Source organism: Apodemus sylvaticus, chromosome 2 (genome assembly GCF_947179515.1).
Source record: "Apodemus sylvaticus chromosome 2, mApoSyl1.1, whole genome shotgun sequence".
NCBI classification, from domain to species: Eukaryota; Metazoa; Chordata; class Mammalia; order Rodentia; family Muridae; genus Apodemus; species Apodemus sylvaticus.
This window is the reverse complement of record NC_067473.1, coordinates 8,982,880-9,010,170: the sequence shown is the minus strand read 5'-3', so window position 1 is coordinate 9,010,170 and position 27,291 is coordinate 8,982,880. Positions and strand designations below refer to the sequence as shown.

The 27,291-nt window shown below is 41.6% G+C and overlaps 3 protein-coding genes across 4 annotated transcripts in view; 1 reads left to right on the top strand and 2 right to left on the bottom strand.

Moving 5' to 3' along the window:
• The window catches only part of Phtf2 (putative homeodomain transcription factor 2), a 112,922-nt gene extending 108,124 nt beyond the window's left edge, over window positions 1-4,798 (bottom strand). For both annotated transcript variants that reach the window (XM_052173108.1, XM_052173109.1), the window contains exon 1: window positions 4,715-4,798. The gene's annotated coding sequence lies outside the window, so the exon portion shown is untranslated. The remainder of the gene's footprint in view (window positions 1-4,714) is intronic.
• A 375-nt stretch (window positions 4,799-5,173) lies between these two features.
• On the top strand, window positions 5,174-8,416 carry Tmem60 (transmembrane protein 60). The gene is made up of 2 exons (XM_052173107.1): window positions 5,174-5,377; window positions 7,730-8,416. Exon 2 carries the CDS (start codon window positions 7,780-7,782, stop codon window positions 8,179-8,181), a length of 402 nt encoding a protein of 133 aa, XP_052029067.1. The 5' UTR covers window positions 5,174-5,377; window positions 7,730-7,779; the 3' UTR covers window positions 8,182-8,416.
• A 6,296-nt stretch (window positions 8,417-14,712) lies between these two features.
• Window positions 14,713-27,291, bottom strand: part of Rsbn1l (round spermatid basic protein 1 like) — a 58,071-nt gene continuing 45,492 nt past the window's right edge. Inside the window, exons 6-8 of the mRNA XM_052173101.1 lie at window positions 23,198-23,365; window positions 18,505-18,613; window positions 14,713-18,424 (exon numbers count right to left, since the gene is read on the bottom strand). Of these exons, the coding sequence (XP_052029061.1) occupies window positions 17,801-18,424; window positions 18,505-18,613; window positions 23,198-23,365 (901 nt within the window). The 3' untranslated portion in view covers window positions 14,713-17,800. The remainder of the gene's footprint in view (window positions 18,425-18,504; window positions 18,614-23,197; window positions 23,366-27,291) is intronic.

The following is a 27,291-nucleotide window of genomic DNA, read 5'->3' as shown; positions in this document are numbered from 1 at the left end:
AAAGACCGTCACCTCGTTATGTAGCCCTGGCTGACCTAGAACTCACTACATAAACCAAGCTATCCCCAAGCTCACAAAGATATGCCAGCTTCTGCCTCCCAAGGGCTGGGATTGAAGGTATGTGCCACCACCACCAGACTGTTTTTTAAAGCTCAATGGAGTCAAATAATTACAACAATCAGCTTTTGAATAAGTCTAATAAGCTATTCACTATGTCAAGGCATCTCATAGCTCACTTCAATATTTTAACATCAAAGTGTAACAAGGTAGACATCTGTATTTCAAGAATAAAACCAAACTTCAAAAAAAGTTACAAAATGAACCCAGAGTTGCTGAATTGGTCAATGACAGAATTTAGACCTAAACCTCAATCTCTGGAAGACTGAAACTTGTGCACATAACTTTCAAATAGCTTTCATAAATTTTGCTATTTTTTCAGGTCCTATATTCACTGTTTTATTAATAGCTCATTTGGGGTTTTTCTATTAAGTGTTATCAGTGCCTATCACTCTTCAAAATTTCTGCAGATAAACTCCTAATAGTCCTTCTACTGCTTCTACATCCAGAAAACTGCATTCTTTTCTTTACTTCCTTTCACTAAATGTCAAATTTAATCGAGCTATGATCATTATCAGGGAGTTCTTCAGCCACAGCCATTTCCTGCCCCAGTTCATCTTCACTACTCAGAATTAAATCCAGCATATTTTCTTTCTTGCCCAGGAGAAAATACCTGCTTTAGGAAGAGTCAGCATTTTTCTTTGCAAACTAACCTACGGATTTTTTTTTTCAGCCACTTGCACAACACTAACAACCTGAACTGAAAATGCAGCTGTCCTAAATGCTAAATTTCCATCTATATTTGCATCTTACTTGGATATTTCTGGTGAACATCTTTGGTTCAGTTTTATAAACCCAGTGTATGTAGCGTTCCATACTATCAAGAGAAATAGAAACGTGGAATCTTTCTCTCAGTTTCAAGTACAGTCCCAACTGAGAACATTCTGCCCCACCATCATATCCCAAGCTAGTTGTAAGATAGTGAGCTAGCTGTCCAGGCACATGGCACATACATTTAGTCCCAGACAGAGAAAGTAGAATCTCTGCATTCCAGGCCAATCTGGTCTATATGGAGTTCCAGGCCATCCAAGGCTACATGAGACCCTGTTTCAAAAAGGACCAAAAAGAAAGGGGGCTTGGGGGGGGGAGGGGAAAGTAAGTCAGCTGATATAGGAGTCAGATTAGGTAGAGATTAGGGGCAACAAAAGCCACTTTAAGATTCCTATATAAAAGAGGCAAAATATAGTTAGTGCAAACGCCTCTGGGAGTGTTTTGTTGTCTTCATTTACAGCTTAGAAAGAAAGAGTTCAATGAAATAGTGAAATGTCTGACTAACCAGACATGTTTAAAAATGTACTGAATAGGCACTTGGAAAATGAGTGTTGAAGGGTAAGTATTAGGTAAAAATATAACAGCAGACAGATCGTTTCTTTAAGTGTATGTGACGGTTTAAGTGAGAATGACCCCCACAGGTTCATGTATTTAGGCCCTCCAGTTAGCAACTGTTAGAGAAGAATTAGGAAAGATGGCCTTGCTGTAGGAGTTAAGTCACTTGGGGATGAAAGCCCATTTATTTCCAGTTTTTCCCTTTCTTTCTGCTTCAATCTTTCTTTCTGTGGATCAACTTGTAAGTTCTCCGCTACTATTTCAGGACCCTACCTGGCTGTCTGATGCCAGGCTCCCCACACCATGACGGTAACAAACTCTTAACCTATAGAACCATAAGCCCCAAATTAAATACTTTCTTTTATAAGCTGCTTTTGGTCATGGTGTTTTGTCACAATAACAAAAAAAATAACTAAAAGGATTTATTATTTAAGTTTGCAATTTCTGACCTTCAAAAGAGGATATAGTCACACTGCCTAGACATGGCCTTTTATTGTTAGCATTTATTGTTGATATTCACGAGGACTTACATATAACGCTACAACTCCCATTCTCTCAAGCTAGACTCATGTTGTGCGTCTGCCTTCTCCTGTAAGGAGTATCTTTCTTCCTTCCCTATTTATGGAAACTACTTAAGCCTCTAATGCTCAAGAAAGCTCCTCCCTGGACCTCCCAACCATTCTCTTAAGAAATAAAAGATACATGTTCTTTCTTCTTTGTTCAGTGCTTATCATGACCTATTTTATTTAGTACTTAATATCCACTCAGAAGTACTATCCTCTCTGCTAAACAAATAAGGAAACTAATGTGGTATCATATTCACAGTAAAAAAAGATCAGCAAGTATTCAAACTCTAGTGACTATATCTTGTTTTGGCTTTTTTTCTATCTTTCTTTTTAATTTATATTGATGCTTTGCCTGCCTGTATGTCTGTGTGAGGATGTTGGACTCCTGGAACTAGAGCTACAGTTATGAGCAGTCGTGTGAGTGCTGGGAACTGAATCCAGGTCTTCTGGAAGAACCGCCAGTGTTATTTTTGAGTGTATTGATGTTTTGCCAGCATGTGTATTTGAACCCTGGCCCTTTGGAAGAGCAGCCAGTGCTCTTAACCAATGAGCCATCTCTCCAACCACTTTGGTTTGGTTTCTGTTGTTATTGCTTGAAAAAGGTCTATGTAGACTTGGCTCTCCTAGAATTCAGACATCTCCCTGCCTCTCAAAACCTAGATAAGTCAAGGCACATGCTACCACACTTGACCCAGGTACCTATCCTTTAAGCCCTCCATAAAGTCCGCCAGGTTGCACACGCTGTCACAATATAATGAGGTACTATCCTTTGTTTAAGAATCTCTCCTCGCAACCTGCTGACTCCTAAGAACAGTGACAGGATCAACTTCACCCCTACATCTTCAGCAGCACTCCACTTTGCATTTACACAGTGATCTGGAAGTGTTACAAGAGAAAGAGCCTGGATTCAGTTCATCACTCTGCAACACTATTGTCTTCTATTTATTAGACTCTTTCTACCAAGCCCACTCCCATTACACTGCAACGCTGCAGTCCTAAAGCACAACACCTGAAATGTAGTCCTTCTAATCAAATTGGTTATTAGTGAATCTATCAACTTATTACCATTAAAATCTCAAACAACTAGTTAACTAAATCTTAGCTGTAAAATAGAGAATAGTAATTACTCACCGGATTAAGTGATATAATCTACAAATAATCCAACTAATTTATGAGCTTTATTTTTTCAACATATTAACATAAATTCTCTTAGTGACAACATATGCATTACATATTCCCTACAATTATACACAAAATGGACTAGCCAAAAAGGTTTCCACTATAAAACTGTTCAGGTCATCTTTATTTTTAGCATCAACTCTCCAGTGCCAATTTGGCCTTTAAAATATTTAACTCTTGCAGGCTTGACTATGCTAGAGTCCTCACACTGTTAAATGCACTTGAAATGAATACATTTTTTTATGATCTACTACAATATGGTAAAAATCAGGATCCTCATCACCCAACATTAGATAGTACTGGTACTATCTAATGCATTCAACAGCTTCTGTGTGCAGGAGGCAGACTACTTCCAAAGAGGGATAAACTTAAGAAATTTCCTGGAACCACCTTGTTATTTTCTGGTTCCAGACATGACCTCCCAATTCCTTTCCTCTAGAGTCTGAAGTCTGAGTCATAAAACTCACAAGAATACTAGTTTCTTTCCCTTTTGATCCATAGCCTGTAGGCCAAACCTAAGTTAGGACTTGAGCTAACGTGCATGCAAGTCGTGTTAAAAAAAAGATTTACGAAAGTACCTAGCAAATTCATAATCATTTATAACCAAATACTCGGAAGGAAAAAAAAAGGTAAGAAACTCTTAAAAATGTTTGATGAAAGCAAAAGAAAATAACAGAAGTATTACATGTAAAGTAACATCAAAGTAAGCAACATCTACCACTGACAAAACAATTGTAAACTGCATACCTAATTTACATACACCCAAGTATGTAAAACCCACACGGAAGATTAATTAATTGTTCCACATTGTACTTTCCCGGTAGCACATGTTAATACAGTTCCTCGGTGTTGTCGGGATAAAAATAAAATGGTTAACAAAATTATTCCTGGAGTTTAATAAGGCGGTGATGATTTAGAAAGCACAATACCAGAACAATACTAGAACGCTGGTTGTCAACACGAGGCAGAAACAAGGTGAAGCATGCCTATGGACGGACCTCTGCATTGTTTGCAGACCTGAAATGCCCTGCAAGGCCCACGGACGGGACTCGGGCAGCCGCCCCTCCGCAGTCGCTGGAGGAGCCGCAACTCCAGTGCGCCGGAGCTGCGGGAGGAGCAGCTGCCCTTCGGCGCGGGCAGTGCCTGCACGCAGGACAACCGCCCCGCAGCAGCCCGCGCCTCGAGCCGCTAGAGGACCTCGCGTGGGCCCGGACCCGGCCACCCGCCGCCCCCACACGCCCTCTGGAGACCGCGCGACCCCAAGCCGGAGGAGCGCAGAGGCACGGGTGCCCACACCGTGCCGAGCTTCGGCCCGCAGCCGCCGCGCCCCAGCGATGGGAGGGGGCCGCGGCCGAGCGGGGCCCGCAGGTGCCCGTGGCAGGGGGCGCCACACCGACCCCGAAGCTCGCGCCCCCATCCCGCCCGCCGCTCCACCGCTCCGCCGCCCGGTCCACACAGCCCTGGGGATCCCGTCGGAGCGCGGCGACCTCCACATGGCCCGCCGAGCGTGGAGCAGTGGCGCTTACCGTAGCCGCCGGCGCCGCGCCGCTGGGAAGCGGCAAGGAGACGCGCAGAGTGTCGAAGGCTAGCGCCGCCGCTGGAGCCCGAAGAGCTACAGCCCCGCCGCCGGCGGCGCGCTGCCTCCACCCTCGCGCCGCCCGCGCCCTGCTCCGCCTCCCAGGACGCCCCGCCCCTCCGCTGCTCCTTGTACAGCCAAGGAGTCTGCGCGGCAGCCCGCAGGTTGCGAGGGCGGGGCGAGCGGGGCGAGAGGGTCCAGATGAAGTGAAGGCGGGGCCGACAGTGGGCGTGAGCGGGAAAACTGACTTTTCTCCCAACCTATAGGACTAAGAGGCCGGCCCAGTCAGTTACTGGCGGCCAAATGAACCAATGAGCAATAGGAACGGGCCTGTGAGCGCCAAACGACTCTGCTCCGCTCTCCGGGATAGGCCAAGGCCCGCTCTCCGGGATAGGCCAAGGCCGGTGGGAACAGCCCCGGATGTGGGCGGAACCTTGATGGAGGGCCTCCGCTGCGGCGGTTTGGAGAGGCAGAATTATGTCTTCTCCTTAATTATCATGTGAGGGCCTAAGAATTTAATGGGGGGAAAAGTGTGGAAGAGGACTAAGATCCAAACTGGCGCACTTCCCGACCTTCGCTGCCCTCTCGGCTCTCCCGCCAACCGCACTACCAGGTGAGTTGGGAGCTCGGCCCTTGCCCTGCCCGCGCTGCCTCCGGGTGACCCTCACCCCTTCATGCTGCGTGCGGGCGCCGTTGCACGATGGCTATGGGGTGCGTCTTGCAAAAAAACGCATTAAATTCCAGCATGAGTTTGAGAGAGTCCAGACATCCTCGCGAAACCACCATGGGCATTTCCAAACCAAAGACCAGGATGGTTTATCAGGATCCTGACGTTCCAGGGCAGATGAGCCCTAAAGCCAACCAAGTTGTAAGCAGCGAGGCCACTTATTTTGAGAAGGAAATTGTGAGCTGATTAAACCGAGCTGTCTTTGGGTAAGGAGAGATCATTTAGAAGAGTATTGAGAGTAGCAGGAGAAGGAAAATGGAATGGTATGGGAAGAACCTTGGATGGGTGTACTACGCACAACTAAGCTCTGAGGGTTTCAACAATGGATCCGGAATCATACAAAAAGAGAGAGAGAGAGCAAGCTACCTTCTGTGTACAGATATAACCACCTAGTTAGTCTATCTAGCCAGTCAGCGCTTCCTGCCTGTTCCTGCATCTCCTCTAGCACGCATACCTTTTGTTTACCTCTACAGTGGGTGATCTTTTCCTTCTCCTATGTGCTGTGTGCGCCTGTTAGCTTCACTCTGTCATTTGCCAGTAGCTTTATCATGGAGAGCACTTTCCTAAATAGTTCTTCTTGGGATGGTAAAAGCAAGTAAATGCTGCACTTGCCAGTAAGGCTGATGATGGCCTGGCCTCAGTCCCCAGGACCTGTATGGTGGAAGGAGAGAACAAAATTTTCCTACTATGCCTCTCACAATCTCATGACCTATATTTCATTTTCTTCTCTACGTGGTCAAAGGAATAAAATGTAACTCAGCTGTTTCCATTTCCGTGCCCTCTGTTGAGTAACTGCATGTAGTTTGCCTTCTGATTTCCCACTGTATCTACCTTTCCTCTCTTAATGAGCGAAAGATTTCGATTAAAAAAAAAATCTTGAATTGTAAATCCATGCGTGAAGACTAGATACATCTTTATACCTTAAGCTAGAGTATAAGTTAATGAATTCCCAACTGAAAGAAGTTTTTAAGAATTATCTTTAGTGACATTAGCATTGAAAAAAACTAAGAGAAGTTGAAAATATTCTTGGCAGTGAGAGGGTACTGGGCTTTCCAAGTGGAAGGATGCATCCTAGAGTAACAGACTCTAAGGTCCTGGGCAGTGGAGGCTGGCTTAGTGGTTAAAAATGCTTGCTGCTCTTGCAGAGGACCTGAGTTCAATTCCCAGTACCTACATTAGGTGATTCAGGACTCCCTGTAGCTCTAGTCCCAGAGGATACCAACCAGGGTTGCCAGGTAATGTTCACATTCAGAAAGACTCTTAGCATTGAACATTTTTTTTTCTGGCCTCATATAGCACACACATGCAGACATATACATAAAAAGTTTTCTAAAAGAAATCTATTTTAAAATAAAATTACAGTGATATAAAAAAGTTAGCCCCTGTCATTGAATCATTAAACAGTAGGTGATAACAAAATCTCAAGTTTTTCAGAGGTCTGCTTATTTTTAAGTAGTAAGGAAATACTTAAAAATACAAGCAACAAGGATTATATGAAAGTGTAGTTAACAGTCCTGTGTGGACTATTTAGCCCAGTGACACCTTTGAAGTCTTGCTGCTCTTACAGTTTGTATCAGTCATTCTATCCTCACAGACCTCATGATGCACCGGGCAGTGGTGAGACGTGCCTCTAAGCCCAGCACTGAAGAGGCAGAGGCAGGGGGATCTCTCTGAGTTGAGGCCAGCCTGGTCTAGAGAGTTCCAGGATAGCCAGGGCTACACAGAAATCCTGGCTCAAAAAAACATGTTTCATTGTGTTGACCCCGGGTGCTTTATTTTAGCACCTCTTGAAATTAAATGCAAAACTCTAGATTTGCAAGTGTGCAGAAAGGTTAAAAACATCCCTGAGGTGCAGATAAAGGCTTGACTCGGACTTGACACACTGAGAAGGACCGTTGCTCCTGACTAAAGCTCTTGCTCAGTGTCCACAGTAAATGCCTCAGTCAGTCCTGGACTATAAGAAATGGTGGCCATGACTGGAGAGTCTCGCAGTTAAGAACACAGGCTGCTCCTACAGAGGACTGCGCCCCGGTGGCATCACCACCTCCAGCCTCTGAAGGCGCTAGCTGTGTGCATATACCCACACACTTGTACATGATTCAGATTGAAAATATGAATGTGTGTGCACATACACAAATAGTTGGTTTTAAATGCTAGAATGTTTTCCAAATTAGGGAATCTGAGAAGTGGGAATCAAAGTGATTTCTGCTATCCAATTGTGACCTTTTTTCTTTTCAGGGTGTGTCTCCCTTATTTCATCCCCGAAACAGCCTCTCTAAACTGGTTAAATGAGAATGTCCTTGGCTCAGAGAGTGCTCCTCACCTGGCTTTTCACATTGCTCTTCCTCATCATGTTGGTGTTGAAACTGGACGAGAAAGCACCGTGGAATTGGTTCCTCATATTTATTCCAGTCTGGATATTTGACACTATCCTTCTCGTCATGCTGATTGTGAAAATGGCTGGACGGTGTAAGTCTGGCTTTGACCCCCGACATGGATCACACAATATTAAAAAAAAAGCCTGGTACCTCATTGCAATGTTACTTAAGTTAGCCTTCTGCCTCGCACTGTGTGCTAAACTGGAACAGTTTACTACCATGAATCTTTCCTATGTCTTCATTCCTTTATGGGCCTTATTGGCTGGAGCTCTAACAGAACTTGGATATAATGTCTTTTTTGTGAGAGACTGACCTCCGAGTACATCGTCTCATTTCTGTTGTTGTTCAACAAGCTATACAGTATTCCAAATGTTTGCAAGTTTCAAGAATAACAGAACTGAAGGAAAAATACCAAGTGTAGTCTTAAACTACTAGGGAACAGGATTGGTTTGGCACAAACTTGTAGCTAACCCTAAGCTAAATTATTCAATATCTTGAGTTCATATCTTTATTATCCCTGTGTAAATAAAGCTTGTTTCTGACCTCATTTTTCCACATGCCTCTTATCTTGTCAGGACTTGCTGCAAATACAAAGTCTTTAGTTAAATAACTGTATATATTTACTGGATTGTGGTTCTGTATAAACAAAGTAAATAAGCTTTTAAATTATGAAGGGAAAATTGGTTATGGAAATAGTTTAGGGATGCCAACTCGTGTTCCAACTCAGAGTCGTGGTGTGGCGTTTTTATAGAAGAAGATAGGCTCTGTCTGAGCCATTTGTACTTCTTAGGATGAATCAATGAGCTGCCTGTTACTCGTCCCAATCTATCAGAAACCAGTTATGCCAGTTATTTGTCTTGGAAATCTCAGACATAGTGTCTCATTCACTCAAAGTAATCAGGTTTGAAAAACTATGTGGCTACCATAACAAGGTACTTAACCAATGCCAGTAAAATCCAGGTAGCAATACTTCTGAAAAGTTTGGAAGTGAAGCATTACAAAACCTGAAAATCTTTTGTTTTTCCTTTTGTGTGAATGTTGTATGTGCTTGCATGAGTTCATGTGCACTAATGTGTATGCAGCAGTGCATAGAGACCAGAAGAGAGCACAAGGTTCTCCAGAACTGGGCTTACAGAGGTTGAGACCATCTGGGTACTCAAAATCAAACCCTCATCCTCTCTCCACAGGAGCAAGTGCTCACACTGCTGAATTTACAAGTACTTTTAAGATTTCTTTGGAATTATTTTTAAATTGTATATGTTAGTGTGTACTCGTAGAAATAGTATGTACAGGGAGATGCAGGTGCTTGGAATGGCCAGAGGTGTCAGATTTCCTGGAGCTGTACTTTGTATAGATGCTGGACTTGGGTCCTGAAATCAAACTCAGATCCTCTTAAGGAGTGGTACGAGCTTTTGCCCTCTCTGCCCTCTTTTGCCTTCCAGAGATGTTTACTGTGTAACTTTGACTTTTAGTTCTGTCAGCAATCTGAAAGTGGCCACTTTGATGTTCTAAAGGCTCTAACATAGGCAGAGAGCGGTGATGAGTTCTGGAGGAGCAGAATTTTGAGTTTGAGGTCAGCCTGGCTACAGAAACCCAGTTTTGAGTCTTAACATACAGATCATTATTTTTTCACTACTAATACAGAATTTTTGTGTCTAGTGGATACCAGTGTGCAGGGGTCTGTGCATGTGTGTGGGAGCCAGAGGTCAACACCTGCTGTCTTCCTGATTTGCTGTCCACCAGAGTTTTTGAGGCAGGATCTCAGCAAACCTGGAACAGCAAGTAAGTCCCCTGCTTCCAGGGCCTGCTTGTCGCCACCACCCAAATGGCTAGCTTTTATGTGTGTACTGTGTATCCAAACTCAGGTGCTCACACTTTAACAGCAAGCCTTTAATCTACTGAGTTGCCTTCCAAGGCCCCCAAAAGATTATTTTAATGAATTCCTCTCTTGTAAATAAAAATAACAAACACCACCACACCACAAAAACCACTTAAATTATATTAGGTTTTTGAAACTTAAGAGCTAACCAAGTAAAATCTAGTTATGAATACCTTCCTGCCGTTTAACTGTCCATGTAGTGTTATTTCTTAGTATCTAAAAATAGGAGTCAAAAACATATTTAGAAATGAAGATTCCAGGCATGATCAGGTAACTCCAAATTTAATTGAGCAATCCAAACTGGTCACTGGAATATATGATTAAGTAAATGCAAATAAAGTTCTCATTATATAAGCCAAAGAATCACTTGGTTCAGATAAAATTGTTCAAGCAATTGTCTTAACTGGAAGCTCTTCTGGGTGAAGAAAAGTGTAAAAAGTCTTTTCCTAGAACAATTTTAACAATGGGTAAGAAATATATCCAAAAGGTAACCCAATAACCAACCTGCTTACACATGAAGGAAAAACAGTATTAATGGCCTCAGAAGTTCTCAAGAAAGAATTTTTTCCTTGTGTAATACACAATAAATTATTAATGTCTTAATAGTAAACAACATAACATATTTCAACATTCTTAACGTCTTAAGTAACACTGGAGACTTAATAAAGGCCATTAATTTCCCACTTTGTGATAGATACATAACATGATTAGCACTGAGCAAAAGGTTTGTTACAATTTCTGAGAAAGCAGTCTGTGAGCAAACATCTTCATTGATGTGTTAGCAAGTTGCATTCTGTGAAGTCTTTTTTCCCCAGGTAGCTCTATGAACCAAGACCAACCCACTAATGGAGAGTTCTCAAGGACCCAGGTTAGGTCTCTGCTTGGGTCTGGGGTTAGCATGTCTAACTTGGAGTACACAGGTGCCCCAGGATCAGATTAGTGTCAGAAGATTGGACACCGTGAAATGACGCTTACCGTCCTTTTAAGTTTACTAGGCTGACAAATTTGGCCTGTTTTCCACTTTGCTTTTTCCAGTTCAGCAGATGAGCAGAATTAATGTTAACTACTGAACACAGCCAATCTGGAAAGGAAAACCACATAATCATTCTCATCCATGGACAGGCCTGCCCCTAAGCACCAGAGTCAGAAAGAGCAACAGGCCTTCATTCGTCTTCAGTGAGACTGAAATGGTCAATCCATTAGTATTAACAAACTACCAAAGGAATGTTTTGTCAATTTATTGCTCACAGAATATCCACAAAATTGGAGTGTCCATGAGGGCAGGACAGGGAGGAATGACAACTCATAGTGTTTGTAAAACAAAGACTGAGGCAAATGAAGTCTGGCCATGGGCTCTGAGGAACAGGAGAGTCGGACTCCAAATGCTGTTACAAAAGGGTAAAATTTCAAAGGAGGAGGTAGAAGATGCTCTTTCTCAGACGCTCGGCATTGAATGCAGTTTCTCCTGAGCCCTTGCACTGCCCGCTCTCTGGATCTGAGTCATGTTTATCTTCAGGCAGCTTTCTGCGGCCACCTTCCACACCACTGTGTGTGCAATCTGACACCACCTTTAAAGGCCTCTCACTGCTACACCTTTACCTCCACTTCCCTCATGGACCTTCTCCAGTCTGCCCATCGTCACCCCAACCTAGAGGCAGACATTAAGGAAATGGTGCGACCCAGGCTGCAGCTCTTAGATCTACTGTTGTAATCCCAGAAGCAGAAGCTAAGTTTGTCTATAATAAGGCAGCAGTGTGCTAGAGCATTTGTCACGTTTTGTTATTTGACTTTTACCAATCAATATGATGTGTATTCCCTCCCATTACATGCAGAGGTAAGGAACACAGACCAGGTGAAGCAATGTCCTCGGGTTACATTAAACTACAGCTACAGTTCTACAAATGCTATCTAGTATCTCAGTGAAGTAGCCTTACACAAGTGACTGAAAATATTTCACGTTTATGGACTTGCCCAAATCCTAAGAGTTCACAGGGTAAAAGAAAAATTGTGTAGTTGAATGATTCACTATTTCTGATTTTCTGTTGTATACTATCAGAAGGAAGAACCACAAGTGTAAACAGAATACGAGTTAAAACTAGTTTAATTCTGCTTCATTAAGGTGCTTATATGATTGCCATTTTAATCATTTGATTAAAAATCTAATCCCTGCCAGGTGGTGGCAGTGCGCCACTTTTAAGATCAGCACTTTGGAGGCAGAGGCAAGTGGATCTTCGAGTTGAGTTCAAGGCCAGCCTGGTCTACATACCGAGTTCCAGGACAGCCAGGGCTACACAGAGAAACCCTATGGTTGGGAAGAGGGGGCAAATCTAACTCTAGCACTTGGGGGGGGGAAAGAGGCAGGAGGCCCTCTGGGTTTCCAGCCAGTCTGGTCATATAGTAGAGTGAGTTTAAGGACAGCCAGGACTACATGAAACCCTGTGGCTGGAACAGAGCAGCTTTAATCCGTATAATTTTAATAACTTTCAATATCATCAGAAAAACTAGCTGCAAAGGGGGAAACGACTGTTACATAAGTTTGTCTAACACATTAACTCTGACATCGCTACCTTAAAATGCCAATCAGGAGTACAGGACAAAACACAAACTTGATTTCTCCACAGTGCTTGTTTATCTAATTTTCTCCACATTTCTGCTGAATTATACCCAAGAATTGAGTTTTTAAGTTACAAAAGCATACATCATTTGTTCTTCTGTTTCCTCAACCATTTATAGAATACTATGTGAGGTGTCAGGTGTGAGAGGCACAAATTAATGACATCTGTGTTTTTTTTTTTTTTGTTTTTTTTTTTTTTAGCCTACCATACATTACTAACACATATGTCAAACCTGCACTCTGAAAGGAGCACAAGAAATAAGACTGTTCTACTCAAGCTACTGAGGCAACAGCACAAAGGTGGTGTTGTAAAGAAAGACAAGACTTCACTGTGTTGTGTTCCAGGTATTTCTCCAGCAGAGTACATGGCAAACAGTCAGCTCTCAATAGCCAGGAGTTCCGTGCACACAGAGCCAACCAATTCTAGATTGAAGGTGAATGGGGAAAATACCAGTCTGTACTGAACATAAGACTTGTCCCCACGCCGGGTGGTGATGGCCCACGCCTGTAATCCCAGCACTAGGGAGGCAGAGGCAGGTGGATTTTTGAGTTCGAGGCCAGCCTGGTCTACAGAGTGAGTTCCAGGACAGCTGGAGCTACAGAGAAACCTTGTCTTGAAAAACAAAACAAACAAAAAAAAAGACTTGTCCCTGAAAAAAAACATTTTACATGGCATTTATATATTAGATATAACAAATAAGCAAGAAATGGTTTAAGGTATATACAAAAGTTACAAATATTTATATAGAATACTTACATAACACTTGAAGATCTGGGTATGCAAAACAGGTCTCAGAACCAATTCCCGCAAAGATATCTTGAGAGTGTATACTTATCTATCATTTGGTGAAGCCAAGAACTGACCACATCAGATAGAAAATACTGTAATATGAGGCTGGGTAGAAATAACTAGATCATAAAGGCTCTTCATTACAATAGTAAATATATGGCCCTTACCTTTAGAAAAAGAACCGCCATGGAATGTTTCTAAAGAAAATAAAATCCTATCAGAGTATCTGGAGCAAAACAAAATCACTGGGATTGCAAAGTGAAGGCAGAGGAATTGGGGGGCAAGGAGGACCCTAGAATACTGCATGAACTAAAGACATTCTATAGTCATCTCACTAGGGATGTGGAAAATGAACAACTGGTGTCCTGAGAGATGACAACGTAGATGGAGAAATGGAGCAGCTAATGCTTGAGGGTAAAAGCGGGAAGAACAAACCAGATCTGGCCATCCGAGAAGTAAAATGTGAGTGAGAAACCAGGCCAGCTCAAAGTGCTGCAGTCCGAGACTACTCAAGGAATGGAACTTGCAGCCGAGCAGAGACCATGAAACACTGAAAACCCACCACCTCCGGCACAGAGAACAGATTCTAGAGGTTTAAGGACAAAGTGATGAGTGCTGATGACCAGAAACCCAGGAAGTGTGGATGGCCCTGGCAGTAAACGGCACCGTCTGACAACACCAAGAGTAAGGATTGAAGAACAAGGGACAGTGAGGTGTGGAATGGTGGGAAACGTCCGCTCAGGGATCTAAGAACTTCACCTGAGAGAACGAGGACTAAAAGCCCCACCCAAGAAAAGGGGTGCTCCACATAATAGTGTGGCTCAGCCACAGACAGTCCCAACGAGAAAACTCTGAGGACAGGGACAAGGCTGTCCAGATTAATTTTGGGATCACAGATCTTGTAATTTCACAATAATGGTAAGAAGATCACAGTGGGCCCGAGAGATGGCTTGTGGTTAAGAGCGATGGTTGCTCTTCCAGAGGTCCCAGGTTCAAATCTCAGCACTGATCCAGCAGCACACAACCTCCTGAAGGGATAGACTAACCCTTTCATAGGAGTCACCTAAGACATAAAAAACCACAGATACTTACATTTCAGTTCCTAACAGAAAAAATATAGTTATGAAATAGCAACACAAATAATTTTATAGTTGGAGTTACCATAACGTAAGGACCTGTATGAGAGGATCACAGCACTAAGGTTGAGATCCACTGTCCTAGGGGAACCAAAGCCCTTTTCTGGCCTCCCTGGGCACTGTACACAAAAGATGCACAGGTGCACATGCAAGTAAAAGCCCAGACACACAGACATTTTGCTTATAATTTCTGTTAACATAAAGTCTACATGCCCATATATTTCAGCTCATTCATATTCTTTAATTGGGTGTGAAGTCCAGGACAAGCTAGAAAGACAGATACCTGAGATATAAGACTACACCCCTACCCCCACCTCAGTCCTTGCTGGTTCAAAAGACAGGAGAGACAGAGAGTAACAGTTAGTCTGAGACTAAAATAGAATGGCAAATCCAAGAAAATAACTACAAAACAAAGGTAAAAAGATTGTGGTTATCAATCTTAGTATTTATTTAAAGGTGGAAGACAAGGAAAATAGCCTCTCAAATGCCAAGAACAAATCTGTACCTTGACTAAATGGAAATAATCACTTTACATATAAATAAGTTGTCCCTTCCAACACCCTCAAGAAAGCAAATTTACCAAGCAATGCTAATTTATTATTTACAAAAAAAAAGGAAAAAAAAAACCAAAAAACCCTTACAACATAGAACTGAAATTAGAAAAAAAAAAAAAAAACTTACTTTGAGTACATTAATTACATTCCTTAAACATTTAGCCTAAGAAATTCTTCCCCATCCTCAACTTTCTATACCTCCTATTTTGGAAACATTTCAAACAAACTTATTCAGAAATACATACATAAATACAAATACACAGTGTTGTGATAAACCAACCTGATCGTTAAGGTCAATAGTTTTGTTATAAGGAAGGTAATCAATATATGGCTTTAAGTAAATTTGCAACTAAAAATAAAAATGTTTATTTAATTCCTTGATAGCTAACCTGAGTATGGGATATATACTACTTAGACAGATAGGAATATATAAATAAAATTAGAAAAAGGGGAAGTATATATATCAAATACCATTGAGGTACCTAAGTTTTTATGTATAGGTCTGTATATCACTTAATAACTTATATAATACTCACTCTATATAGCATATGACCTTATTAAAACTATACCTTGAGTGCTTTATTGTTCTGGTCCAAGATACTAGAAATAAAAATCTTATATTCACATGGAGAATGGGGGTGTACTAACTAAAAAAAACATGATTATGCAATATTAAAATAGGAATTTGTGTGTAACAAAGGTAGTTAACAAGTTCTCAGATGGCATCTGAAGAGGATTTTAAAAATTAACCCGTAAGCCTGGGGCCTAAGCATGATTCAAGTCTGTAAGGGTTTATCTTGAAATCAGGAACGTGCTGCTTTACACACACTTCACCTTCACAGAGATGTAAATCTATATGGATAACTATGTTAACTAAGGGTTACATAAGAAACTATACCTAAAAGCAATGGCTATGCTATCTCAGAAATTCCTTCCTTTAAGCTAAAACTTAAGGCTCGTATATTTTGGAGATATCCTAACAGCATTTTCTTACAGTATGACCTTAGTAGGTATACATATATGTGACTAGAAATAAAACACACTGTGAAAAATATATCACCATCAATTTAAAAACTAAATTTTAACAATATCCCTATTTCTTAATACTCATTTGTTAAGAATTTTTGCTGTCCCATCTTAAGAAGGATGGTGAAGAACCCTAAATTTAGCTTAGAGTAGATTAAATGAGTGCAGTGAAAGACAGCTAGTTATGTAGAAAACCAAATCCCTATTTACACCGTCATGATTTTTAATTTCTCTATTCCATGGACCTTCCCCACTGCAAACATCCTGAGATCCTCCCATAAGCCATCAGCATTTCCTACTTTATTAGCCTACCTCAAGTCAGGAGATAAGACACTGCTGTTGGTGTTGTTTTTCATCAGTTCTAGTGAAATACATTTCTCTAAGTGGTTTCTCCCCAACTAGAAGCATAGCTTTGATGCCTTACCAAAAATAAGGTGAACATGGAACCCACTGAAATGGAAACCGTGGTCTCCCAAAAGGCAACGCAGCACAAGGAAAGCCAACTGAAAGCCATCAATCAAGGCAGGGACCCAGAATAAAACAAACACCAAAATGTTTGCGATGATCAGGGCTCCTTCCATCCCCACACACGTCCATACGGAAGTGGGAGCAGACGACCATACGGAAGTGGGAGCAGACGAGGCGTGCTGAAGCCCACGGGTGCAGATGTCTACTCACCTTGCAGGCACTGGCCGTCCTGTCCTGCGCAGTGCACTCCCTAGAGCATGTTTAGAGGAAGTCCACCTACTGTGTGCCCTGCAGGCTGGTGAAGAGTCTGACAGTGTTTGCTAGTTACATTGTGGACAACGGTCAGGTCACTGTCACTGCCCTTAGTTTAAAAGCTCATTTTTGTGATATGGAAAAATGTAAAAGAAGACTTCTAATTACTCATAATTAAACTTTCTGTATGTCAATTTTTTAGTCAGCTATTACTAAACATACAGGTGCTTATTAGAAAATTTTTTAAACTTATTACTTGCACAAGAAAAATTACTCTAGAGCTGAAGACTCCAGCCACATTAACTTCATTAATTAGAAGGATAAAAGCCATCAACGTACTTAGTTTCTCCCAGCTTCTAAAACTCTATTAATTAAATTATTTTCTTACTGTTGAACATAAATATTTTAGAATACAATCCAGGAAGTAGCACTAAGAATTTTTATATATTCATCAATTTAAGAAATTGTGCAAAACAATGTACATATATACATTCCCAAGCACACATGTAAGTGTATACACACACACACACACACACACACACACACACACACACACTCACTCCATATGTATATGCTTTCGTAACTGAATCGTGGCTTTTTGAATGCTTGTACAGTATGGAAAAATTTAAATATTAACTAGAGTTGAATACACATTTTCCTTCCATCACTTCCCCTCATGTATATGTTAACAAAAACATAATATATCAAACAAACTGAATTGTCAGTATGTTTTTGCAAGCTCAAGAGAAAGCATTTATTATGAACCTTTATTAAGTGGCTCACATTTCAATATAAATCACACTAAAAAGGTTTTGTAAAGCTATTTACACTACAGTGCTGACACATTTAAAATGAAAAAACGCTGGTATAAATAAGCTCTATGGAAAAACCTTAAATTTTCAAAAAAAAAAATCTGGCTCATATTACAAAAAATATATTTATATGATTTTGTCAGCTCTACTCTAAAGCCTAAAACTCCAACTCAAATGACTTTTCTAAAGACTCCTGTGTATTTAAGCCTGCGATGTTTCCGGTGCATCTGGCCTAAGTGCTTGATACTTCTTCACAGTTACGGACAGGCACTGAGGAATGTTACAAAGCTACATCAACTATATTTTGTAACAGACTTGAGAGCAATCCTAGCCTTGCTTTCAGATTTCATGAATCATTACAAATTATTTTTAAAAGAAAGGTTATACGCAATGTACAAATTTAGCACAAATTGTCATCATCACTTTTGTCTTGATTTGAATGTATAGAACTATGTTGCCGTGTATCCACTGTATTACTGACACTTCCAGGGCACGAGTCTTCCTTTAAGTCTTTGTTGGTGTTCTCAAATTTAGAATCCATGTCAATCTGAAAATCTGAAAACTGAACATGATCCAGCTTTGCCTTACTGCTCTTGCCTTCTGCATTATTTGGTGTTCTAATCTTTTCAGGTACAGTAACCGTCACGGGTTCTTCCTTGATTCTTAGAGGTGCAACAGGTTCATGTTTAACTTGTTGTGATTCATACTTCGAATGAAGTTTGTCTGACAACACCGAGTCTGAGGAGGTGTGGCTCTCAGTGTGAGTTCCAAGAACTGATGCTGTGGGACCTGATGCTGTGCCTTTTTCATGAGTAACTGGACTGTGACAAGTGTCCTCCTCTGCATGATATAATTTAAGTCGAACATGCCACGCCAAACTGCATACAGCTGAAACTGTCTTGAACTGATGGACAACATTCCTTGGAATAAAATAAATGTCATTATCATACAGCTGGATCCTGGCATAGCGGATGCCTTCTCTCCTCAGCTGATTCAGTTTTGCATCGTCCACCCACTGCACACACTAAAAAAGGAAACGAGAATATAGGTAAGTCTTTGTGCAACAAACATCTACATGGAAAATGGTAATTATTTAAGTTTTACCTGGGACAGTGGCGGTTCGTGTAAGTCTAACTGCATTCGTTGAACTACTTCTAAGAAATCTTCTGCATGAAAACAAATTACATCTTTGGTTACTCGGGGTTGCTCAGGCCTGTAGAGGAGAGTGGTAATAATGAAATCCTCCATTAATGTTTGATTCTGTTAGGCCCTTAATAAATTCAAGTAAAACTAGTTTATGATCAATGCTAAATATCTCATTTTAAATATAGTTCAATTTCCCTTCAAATTAAGTATTAAATTGCATAAAAGAAGTTAAAGCATGCATAGAAGCACATGGACCACATGTTCTCACTTCTCTGTGCACACTGAAAAGGCTGATCTTGGCAAAACAGAATGTGGATACCAGAAGTTGGGAGGAGGACGGCTTGAGTATGGAGAGAGTAAGTAAAGGTATATTTGGGTAAGAAGAGTAACTGGAAATGTTCAGAGACTACGTGAGGATGACTATGGTTAACACTTAATTGTACATGCAAAACAGGAAGGAGAACTTGATTCCCACCACAAAATGGTGCATGTTATGGTAGATGCTGGAAGTGATAGATAAAGCTGCTGCCCTGCTCCGACTGTTACAGTGTATACCTGTTTTGGAAATATTACACTGTTACTCATAAATATGTACGTTTAATCTATCATTAATTTCTATAATTAGAAGCATGGGCAGAGGTAGTTCATACCTATAACCTGAGTTAGATTGCCAAGGGAGAAGGGGGAACAATACTTTCTTGTTCAGTAGAAACTATTTACTGCCTGCCTGAACACACCCAATCTTAAGAATCTTGGGCACTAAGTAGGCTCAGACCTAGTAGTATTAGATGGGATGAATATAACTCCTCTAAGTGACTCTTGCTTTATTTTATTCCATTGCTGTAATTCATAGTACATATTAACTGTGCATATTAATGAGGCAGTAATAAATTAAGAAATGCTCATTAAAATATTCATATTCTTCCCGGAAGACACTAAATTTTTATATAAATTGTGAAAAATTCCCAAATTGTTCAATCAGAAATATACATTTTTAGGTGCTCAAAATAAATTTTTGAAGTAAAATTCCAAGCAATGTAATATGTAAGGAAATTTATAACAGGGTCTATCTAGCCTGACAGAGACAACTAGCAAAAAATCTAACCAATCAATACTCAGAGTTATAGACATCCTAGTCTCAGTTAACACACCTACAAAGCACTCCCATACCTAGGGCTCAGAACAACACTGTAAAAGACAGAATAAAGATTGTAAGAGCCAGATGGACTGTGTCTCCTAATAATGTCAAAAGCTCCACCATAAAGTCTCATCAACATAACCACCAACAAACATGCCAAACTCTATCAGGTAAAACCATGGGGCCTCAACCCTACATAAAGAATTACAGGCAACTGAGGAAAGCAGGGAAAGGCACACAGCTGGTGTCAGGTGCCCAGTGGCCAGCCCTGGTAACATACACACAAGTAACATTAAATGGACTCAACAGGTCGTACTGGAGAGTATGTCTATACATAAAAACACACGTATGCATGCAGTAATGACTGATGAGAGCAAGTGAAGGATAAATGGAAGGGTCTGCAGGAAGGAAGGGGAAGAGAGAGACGCTGTCAGTAAAATACAATCTCAAAAACAAAACTGACGTCACAACAGGCCAATTCCTAAGGTTCAGTGACAGGTTCGTGGATGGCATTATATACAGAATATGACAGTAATAGTCATGGAATGCAGACTTTTCAAAGACAATACAAACCAGAAGAAAATCAAAGTACTGAAAGAAAAACACAAGCTGCTTACTAATTTCTCTCCAGGCGCATGGGAGGGAGCGCATGGCCATGGACTAACCCTCTGTGTAAGTCAGTAAGCCAAGCCTGCTTTACACTGTTTTTCAGACAGTTTCTATCGCAGCAACTAGAGAAGTAACTAACAGACTAACCTAGAGGCAGAAAATAGTAGATTAATGGGTATTTGAGGTGAAGAAAAATGATTGAAGTGATTAGCTGCCAAGAATACTGAGAGAGGTCAAACTTCTACGTCTTCACTGTAGTAGTAGTAAAGAAATTAGTCAAAACAAGCAACAGAATAAATATTGGTATATGTTTCACTGAGTGCAAGTTATACCAACTGAACTATGCGCTGGGGAGATGGCTCACTAGGTACAGCACGTGACAAGCAAGTGCGAGGTCCTGAGTTCATCCCCAGGACCCACGGGAAGCTGAGCAGCGCTGTCCCAGTGTTCACATGGCCAGCAGGGAGATGAAGACCAGAGAATCCCAGGTAGCTGCAGGCAGCTGTCCTGGCATGCCTGCAGCTGGACAGCAAGCAGTCCCACCTCACAGGGGAGGGTGCAGACTACCAGTGGAGGCTGTCCTCTGACCTTCATGCACACACGCAACACATACACTTTACAAAAGAAAAGCAAGTTTTTATGACGCAAGCCCCAAATAAGAATCTATGTAAGTCCTGTCTTAATAATATTTATAGTTATACAGTACGATTAATGATTCATAAACCCTGTCCTATTGACAGAAGAGTTCTTTGTAATCTAAATCAATGCTAAACTAGACACAGAAGAATACTGTCATCTCAACAATCAAGAAACCTGAGAAAAGTTGGCATAGGCAGAGAAGTTTAGCCTAGGCAAAATGAAGAGATACTACCTCAAAAAAAAAAAAAAAAAGTTTAAGGGCCAGGCTTACAGGGACATGCCTTTAATCCCACCATTTGGAAGGCAAAGACAGGTAGATCTATGTGACCTTTAAGGCCAGCCTAGTCTACATAACTAAACTGGGGGTCAGAGAGTCAGTGCACTGGCTAGGAGCACTTACTGTCCTTCCAGAGGATCTGGATTTGGTTCCCAGCACCATATAAGTCAATTTACAACTGTCTGTAATGCAGTTCCTGAGGATCCAACCCCTCTTCTGGCCTCATAACTGCATCAATATCTGAAACTGATACTAAACAGAGCTCTAAGAATACTTTAATATGCAGGCATGGTGGCATACACCTTTAACCTCAGCATGTGGGAGGCAGAAGCAGGCTGATCTCTGAGTTCAAGGGCAGCCTGGTCTGCAGAGCAAGTCAGAACAGCCATGACTATGCAGAGAAACCCAGCCTCAAAAAGTAAATAAACAAATGATAAAAAACAAAAGAGAGAGGCTGGAGAGATGTCTCAGTGGTTAATAGCATAGGCTGCTCTTCCAGGTCCTGAGTTCAATTACCAGCAACTACATGGTGGCTCACAACCATCTGTAATGAGATCTGATGCCCTCTTCTGGTGTGTCTGAAGACCGCTACAGTGTACTCATATAAATAAAATTTTAAAAAGAAAAAAGAAAGAAGGGAGGGAGGGAAAAAGAGAAACAAATAAAAGATTAATACTTTGATACTTAATATAAAGAAAAACACAAAAACACAGCAGAACACGAAACAAGCGACAACAGCTCCTCTAGTGTCAGTACACATCCAAACCCAGTGACGACACACGGCCTTGTTACAGACAGCAGTTTGCTGCACGGGCCTGCACATGGTCCAAACAGGCTCTTACTCCTCGCAGTGATCACAGGAAGCAACGAGCATGACTCTTACAGTCCTAACAACCACTTGCCTCCCGACTTTAATATTAACACACTAAACAGCAGCAGCAGGGAGTACCATGGCTGGCTTGCTCCCAGCACTCAGGCAAACAGAGGCGGTGGCAGGGAGTGCTACACTCCATGGTGTTCGTTTATAAGGCAGTACTATTCCTCTTGAAGGAAGAACATGCTACATTAGAAGTCCTTAAAAAGTATATTTCCTTATGTGGAAATTTTAAGTTACAGTTTTTGCAAAATCTTAAAAGCTATACATTTTTTATAGTATTTTAAGAATTAAACTGGTTTCTGGAAGTTATGAAGTTGGTGCAACAGGTAACAGCACTCGCTGCTGAGGACCTGAGTTTGGACCCCAGCACCCATGCACTAAGCCAGGCATTAAACCCTCTGCAACTATAACGCTAACACTGTGGCAGTCAGAGACAGGAAGAAACAGAGACAGAGGAATGAGTCTTAGACTTAGCACTTACTAAGTAAACTGATGGCCCTGCATAATGTGTTCCAGTGTATAATATAAGCAAAAAAACAAAGTAAACAACATTTGTAAATGGGCATATAGTAAACACCAAGTAAATCAGTTTTCCCTTTAACAATGCCACCACTGCCCAGCCTGGCTGATTTTAGATGGGATATATAATTCCAGCACTTGGGAGGCAGAGGCAAATGACTCTCTGTGAGCTTGAGGCTTGCCTGATCTACATAGTGAGTTCCAGGGCAGTCATACATAATAAGGCCAGCTAGTAATATCCTATCTCAAAAATAATGAAATTAAATTTAATTTAAAAAAAAAAAGAAAAGAAAAATAGTGATAAAATAACAGTGGCTAATGTGCACAGGACCCTGGATTCACGCCTCAATACAGCCATCAGCAAACAGAAGAAGCAACAGTAGGACTGGACACTAGCTCAGGAGTTAAGAGCACCGGCTCTCTCTTCCAGAGGATGCAGGACCCACATGCTCACAACTGTCTGCCATTCCAGATTCAGAGCACCAATGCTCTCTTCTGGCCTGAGCAGGCACTGCACACACGTGGTGTTCTGGTAAAATACCCATGCACATAAAAGATAAATCTCCAAGCAGCAATCAGCAGTGGGGCGTACCGCTGCCCACAGTGCACCGCCTTGAGCACTCCAACAGCCGCGGTGGTCTGTCGTTCAAAGCCTTGTCCTATGTGATCTGCGTGGGCTCTCGTCCTGTCTTCAAACAGCATCTCCCGAGGCTCGCTGGTTCGAGGTAGATACTGAAGGTTTTTTATTTCATTGGTAGTTCTGTTTTTAGAAAGAGATTTATATTTACATGCTGTGGCTTGTTTCCTTACCAGATATCTCATAATCACATTAATTTTAGACAAAAGGAGATGTTTAATTTTTAAAATGAATAAAGGCAAACAAAAAGTACACATACCACTCCCCTAGTCTGGAAATACCTTCCACACACGTGGCAGCCCTGGAGTTTGGAGCTCCTGTGTATAGGGACAGTGCACTTATTTAATATAATGCATATCAGAACAAACTGGTAACTTGTAAATGCAGCATGACACATGCTTTAGGCAAGGCTCCACAGGTACTGAGACTACTAAAGGAGACTACAGTGACAGATGAGGCTGCTACCCTTAGGAGAATTTCAAAGAAAGAAAAACATAATAATACTAATAAACAAATTAATAAGAAAGGATTAAAAAAAGAGGTTAACAACAAAAACTAGACAGTGACTCCACAAACAGTTTACTGGAAGCAGAAAGAAAGCTTGCAGCTCTGCTCTGCAAGACACCACTCTCCCACTGACTGCTCCACCCTCATCTAGCGTTCATGAGCACACAGCGTCTGTCAGCCACCATCCTGCACACGCCAGAGATCTCTCCTGTTAGTCTATAGGAGGCGGCAGTCTATGCAAGGCTGCAAGGCTATCATTCCCTCCTCTGGGTGCAGTCTGTGGCTGCTCTTCCAGATGGGCCGCAGCCAGCGCCTCTGCCCAGTTACCCTCCCAGTCACTCCAGGGCTCCAACTGCCCCTCTACTGTTCGCTGCTCTGCGTCCGATACCAGGCTTACCAGACTGTAAGATACTTTTTTGCTCTTTGTGATTAATTCTATTTGTGTCAGTTAGATCAGGCTACCACCTTCTATAGAAGGCTAGCGGACTTCTAGCTAATATCACATTCAAATCCTTCAGCATACATGTAGCATGTATATCTGTTATTACATAGACAACAACAGACCATGGGCAATAAATCATGAAGTACAGAGAACTCTGCTAGGGACTGGTGAACCCTTTTAAATTACATCTAAAGTCTGTGTCTACATTATTCTGGCAACAGACTCCGATTAAACTTGCTTAAGCTCCTGAAAGAAGCAGGGGCGGTGGCACACACCGTAATCCCAGCAGAAGGGAAGCCGAGGCAGGCCGATCTCTGTGAATTTGAGGCCACACACGGCGTTTCAGGACAGCCAGGCTGTCAGGTTCAGGGCTGGAGAGCAAGGCAGGACCGACTGCTGTGGGAGAGGCCCAGAGGCCAGTTTCCAGAGCCCATGATGGGTGGCTCAGAAACACTGTGACTCCAGTTCCAGGGGATGGGGCACCGCCACAGGCACCTCCACATACCCACACACAGACACATATTCAAATATAAACATAATTAAAAAATTTTCAAGTACTCTTTCAAAAATGAAAAAAAGCTCTAAAAACACAATTTTACAACTGTTACCAATTTAGAAATTTTCTTATTGAATCAATTATTTACTAAGCAGTAAACACCATGTAACAAGCCCAATAGAGTTCCTGCAGTCAAGAAACTATTTATTTATTGGAGGACAGCTTTTCCTGTTTTGTTTTGGTTTTCATTTTGGTTTATTAATTTTATGTGCATGAATGTTTTGCCTGCATACGTGAGGTACATCATGTGTGTGCCTGATGCCTTCAGAGGTCAGAGGTCAGAGGAAGGCAGAGTGCCCTTGGCACTGGACAGCTCTGAGCATCATGTAGGTGCTGGGAATGGAACCTGAGTCTTCTAAGAATAAAATTGCTCTAACTACTGAGCCATCTCTCCAGACCCTGTTCTCTTTCTTAAAATAATCCACGTAATCATTTTAGTTATCCATTCGAATCATTTAGTTATCTACAGAAAAAGCCACTACCTCCCCTCACAAAGTTAACTTAGTACATTTTTCTAACCTTTTCTCCACTATACACTTAGTTGTAAATATATATTCTTGATAATAATTCTTTGAGAATGTCACACATGTGTGCAATGTATTTTGATCATACTCACTTCCTACTCCTCCCTCTAACTCCTTCCAGATGTTTCCCTCACATCTCTACCTCTTTCCAACTTTGAGTCTTTATTTTTAAAAACCCGACAAGACTATTTTGTACTGCCCATGTACTCATGGGCATGAAGACATCCTGAGTCAAAGCTGACTAGGGACCACAACCTTAAAGAGATCTGGCCTCTCTCTCCCTCAGAAGCTATCTGCTGCAGACAGTTCTTCTTTTAGGAGTCGGGGCTCATGACTCCCTGACCCTCTATGCTAGACTGTTGACTGGCTTCATCTTGTGCAGGTCTTACTGTAGGTCCACAGTTGTGCGTTCATGAATGTAACAGTCCTGTGTCTCCAGAAGACACTACCTCACTGGGGTCCTCTCTGACCTCTGGCTCTCACCATCTCTCTTTCCCTCTTGTAAACCTTGTGGGTAAAGGATGTTATTAATGTCCCATTTAGAGCTGATACTCCCTGATACTAATTCACTACACTCTGACCAGTTGTGAGTTTCTGCATCAACCACTGTTCAATATACAAAGATTGTGTTGGTATTTTGATCTAGAGTGTCGTTTATAATTCTGAACTCAGTATATAGCCACTCACAATCCCTGACCCCTGGTGCTTGAAGTAATAATCTACCTGCCTGAACTTCCTGAATCCTGGGATCACAAGCATGAACCACACTGTCAATGCAATCAATAACATATTCACAGATCGGTTCTTTTTTTCATAAAGAAAAGAATATTAAAACACACATGATAATACAAGCCTGTAATTCCAGCACCTAAGAGATTCAGGCATAAGAATCTCAAATTTGAGACCTATTCAGAATATGTAATAAGACCCTGATTCAAATTATCAGACTTATCACTGGTTACTCTGTTGAAATAGCCATCTTGAAAACCAGAAACACAAACAGTAAGAGATTTGTAATGGACATGAAATCATAGACAATTTACTGACATGCACTTCAGGAGAGCACCCGACACGCATAGACCAGGACCAATGAGCTGAAGTGCGGCCACTGTTGTTCCACAGCAGCTAAGGGACAGTTACTCGGTCTTACTTCAGGGGCCATTTGTCCCTCGTCTGGATAGATAAGTGAGCACCTTTACCTTTGTTTCAAAAACAGAGCATTATTTTTCATGATCCTAGCTATCTGTTCAGGTGCCACTGGGTCGGCCTCCAGATGACTTTAGAAGACATCAAGTGTCACTGTAGTCCTGGACTGATATAGTAAAGAAATTTCAGTCTCCTGTTTGGCCTTTCCATGTGCACTGATTTCCTACATTTTGCTCTTTTCACATGTCATGAATATGTTTAGTCTTGTCAGTTTAACTGGATGCATAATCACACAGAACACACACGTCTAGCTTTGTCTCTGAGGGAGCGTGCAGAGGGATTTACCCGAGGAAGGAAGCCCTACCCTGAAGGCAGGCGATGCCATTCCAGCAGCCTGAGTTCCTAACTAGGTAAGAGTCCAAAGGGACTGCACGAGGAGCACGAGGCACTCCCGCCTGCTGCCACCATGCCTTCCCTGTCCTAGAACACTGAGGTCACTAGACAGCTCACATGTACACGCACACAATCCTTCTTCCTTACAACTGCTCTGTCAGTATTTTGTTCCTGAGACCCACGAGGTAACCAATAGAAATGCCCTTCCAGATCTAAACAAAGTTTTGCCGTATTTTCACAAGAATATATTGAATATAGTTAACCATTCCCTAATGGTGGAGATTCAGAAGTGTTAAATTTCTTAATGCCAATAATGCCACAATTAACATCCCTTCATACTAGCTTCTAGTGCTTTTATTTCTTAGGATAAATCTTCCCAAGGGTAAGGGATCACAATATTATTTTCACAAAACTCTGCTTAATCTTCTATAAATGATATACAAAAAACTTACCTCGTATGCATATTAACCTGTCTTCTTAT

What these genes read in the sequence shown, in the direction of transcription:
- Tmem60 (XM_052173107.1), top strand. Translation starts at nt 7,780, where the DNA reads ATGAGAATGTCCTTGGCTCAGAGAGTGCTCCTCACCTGGCTTTTCACA.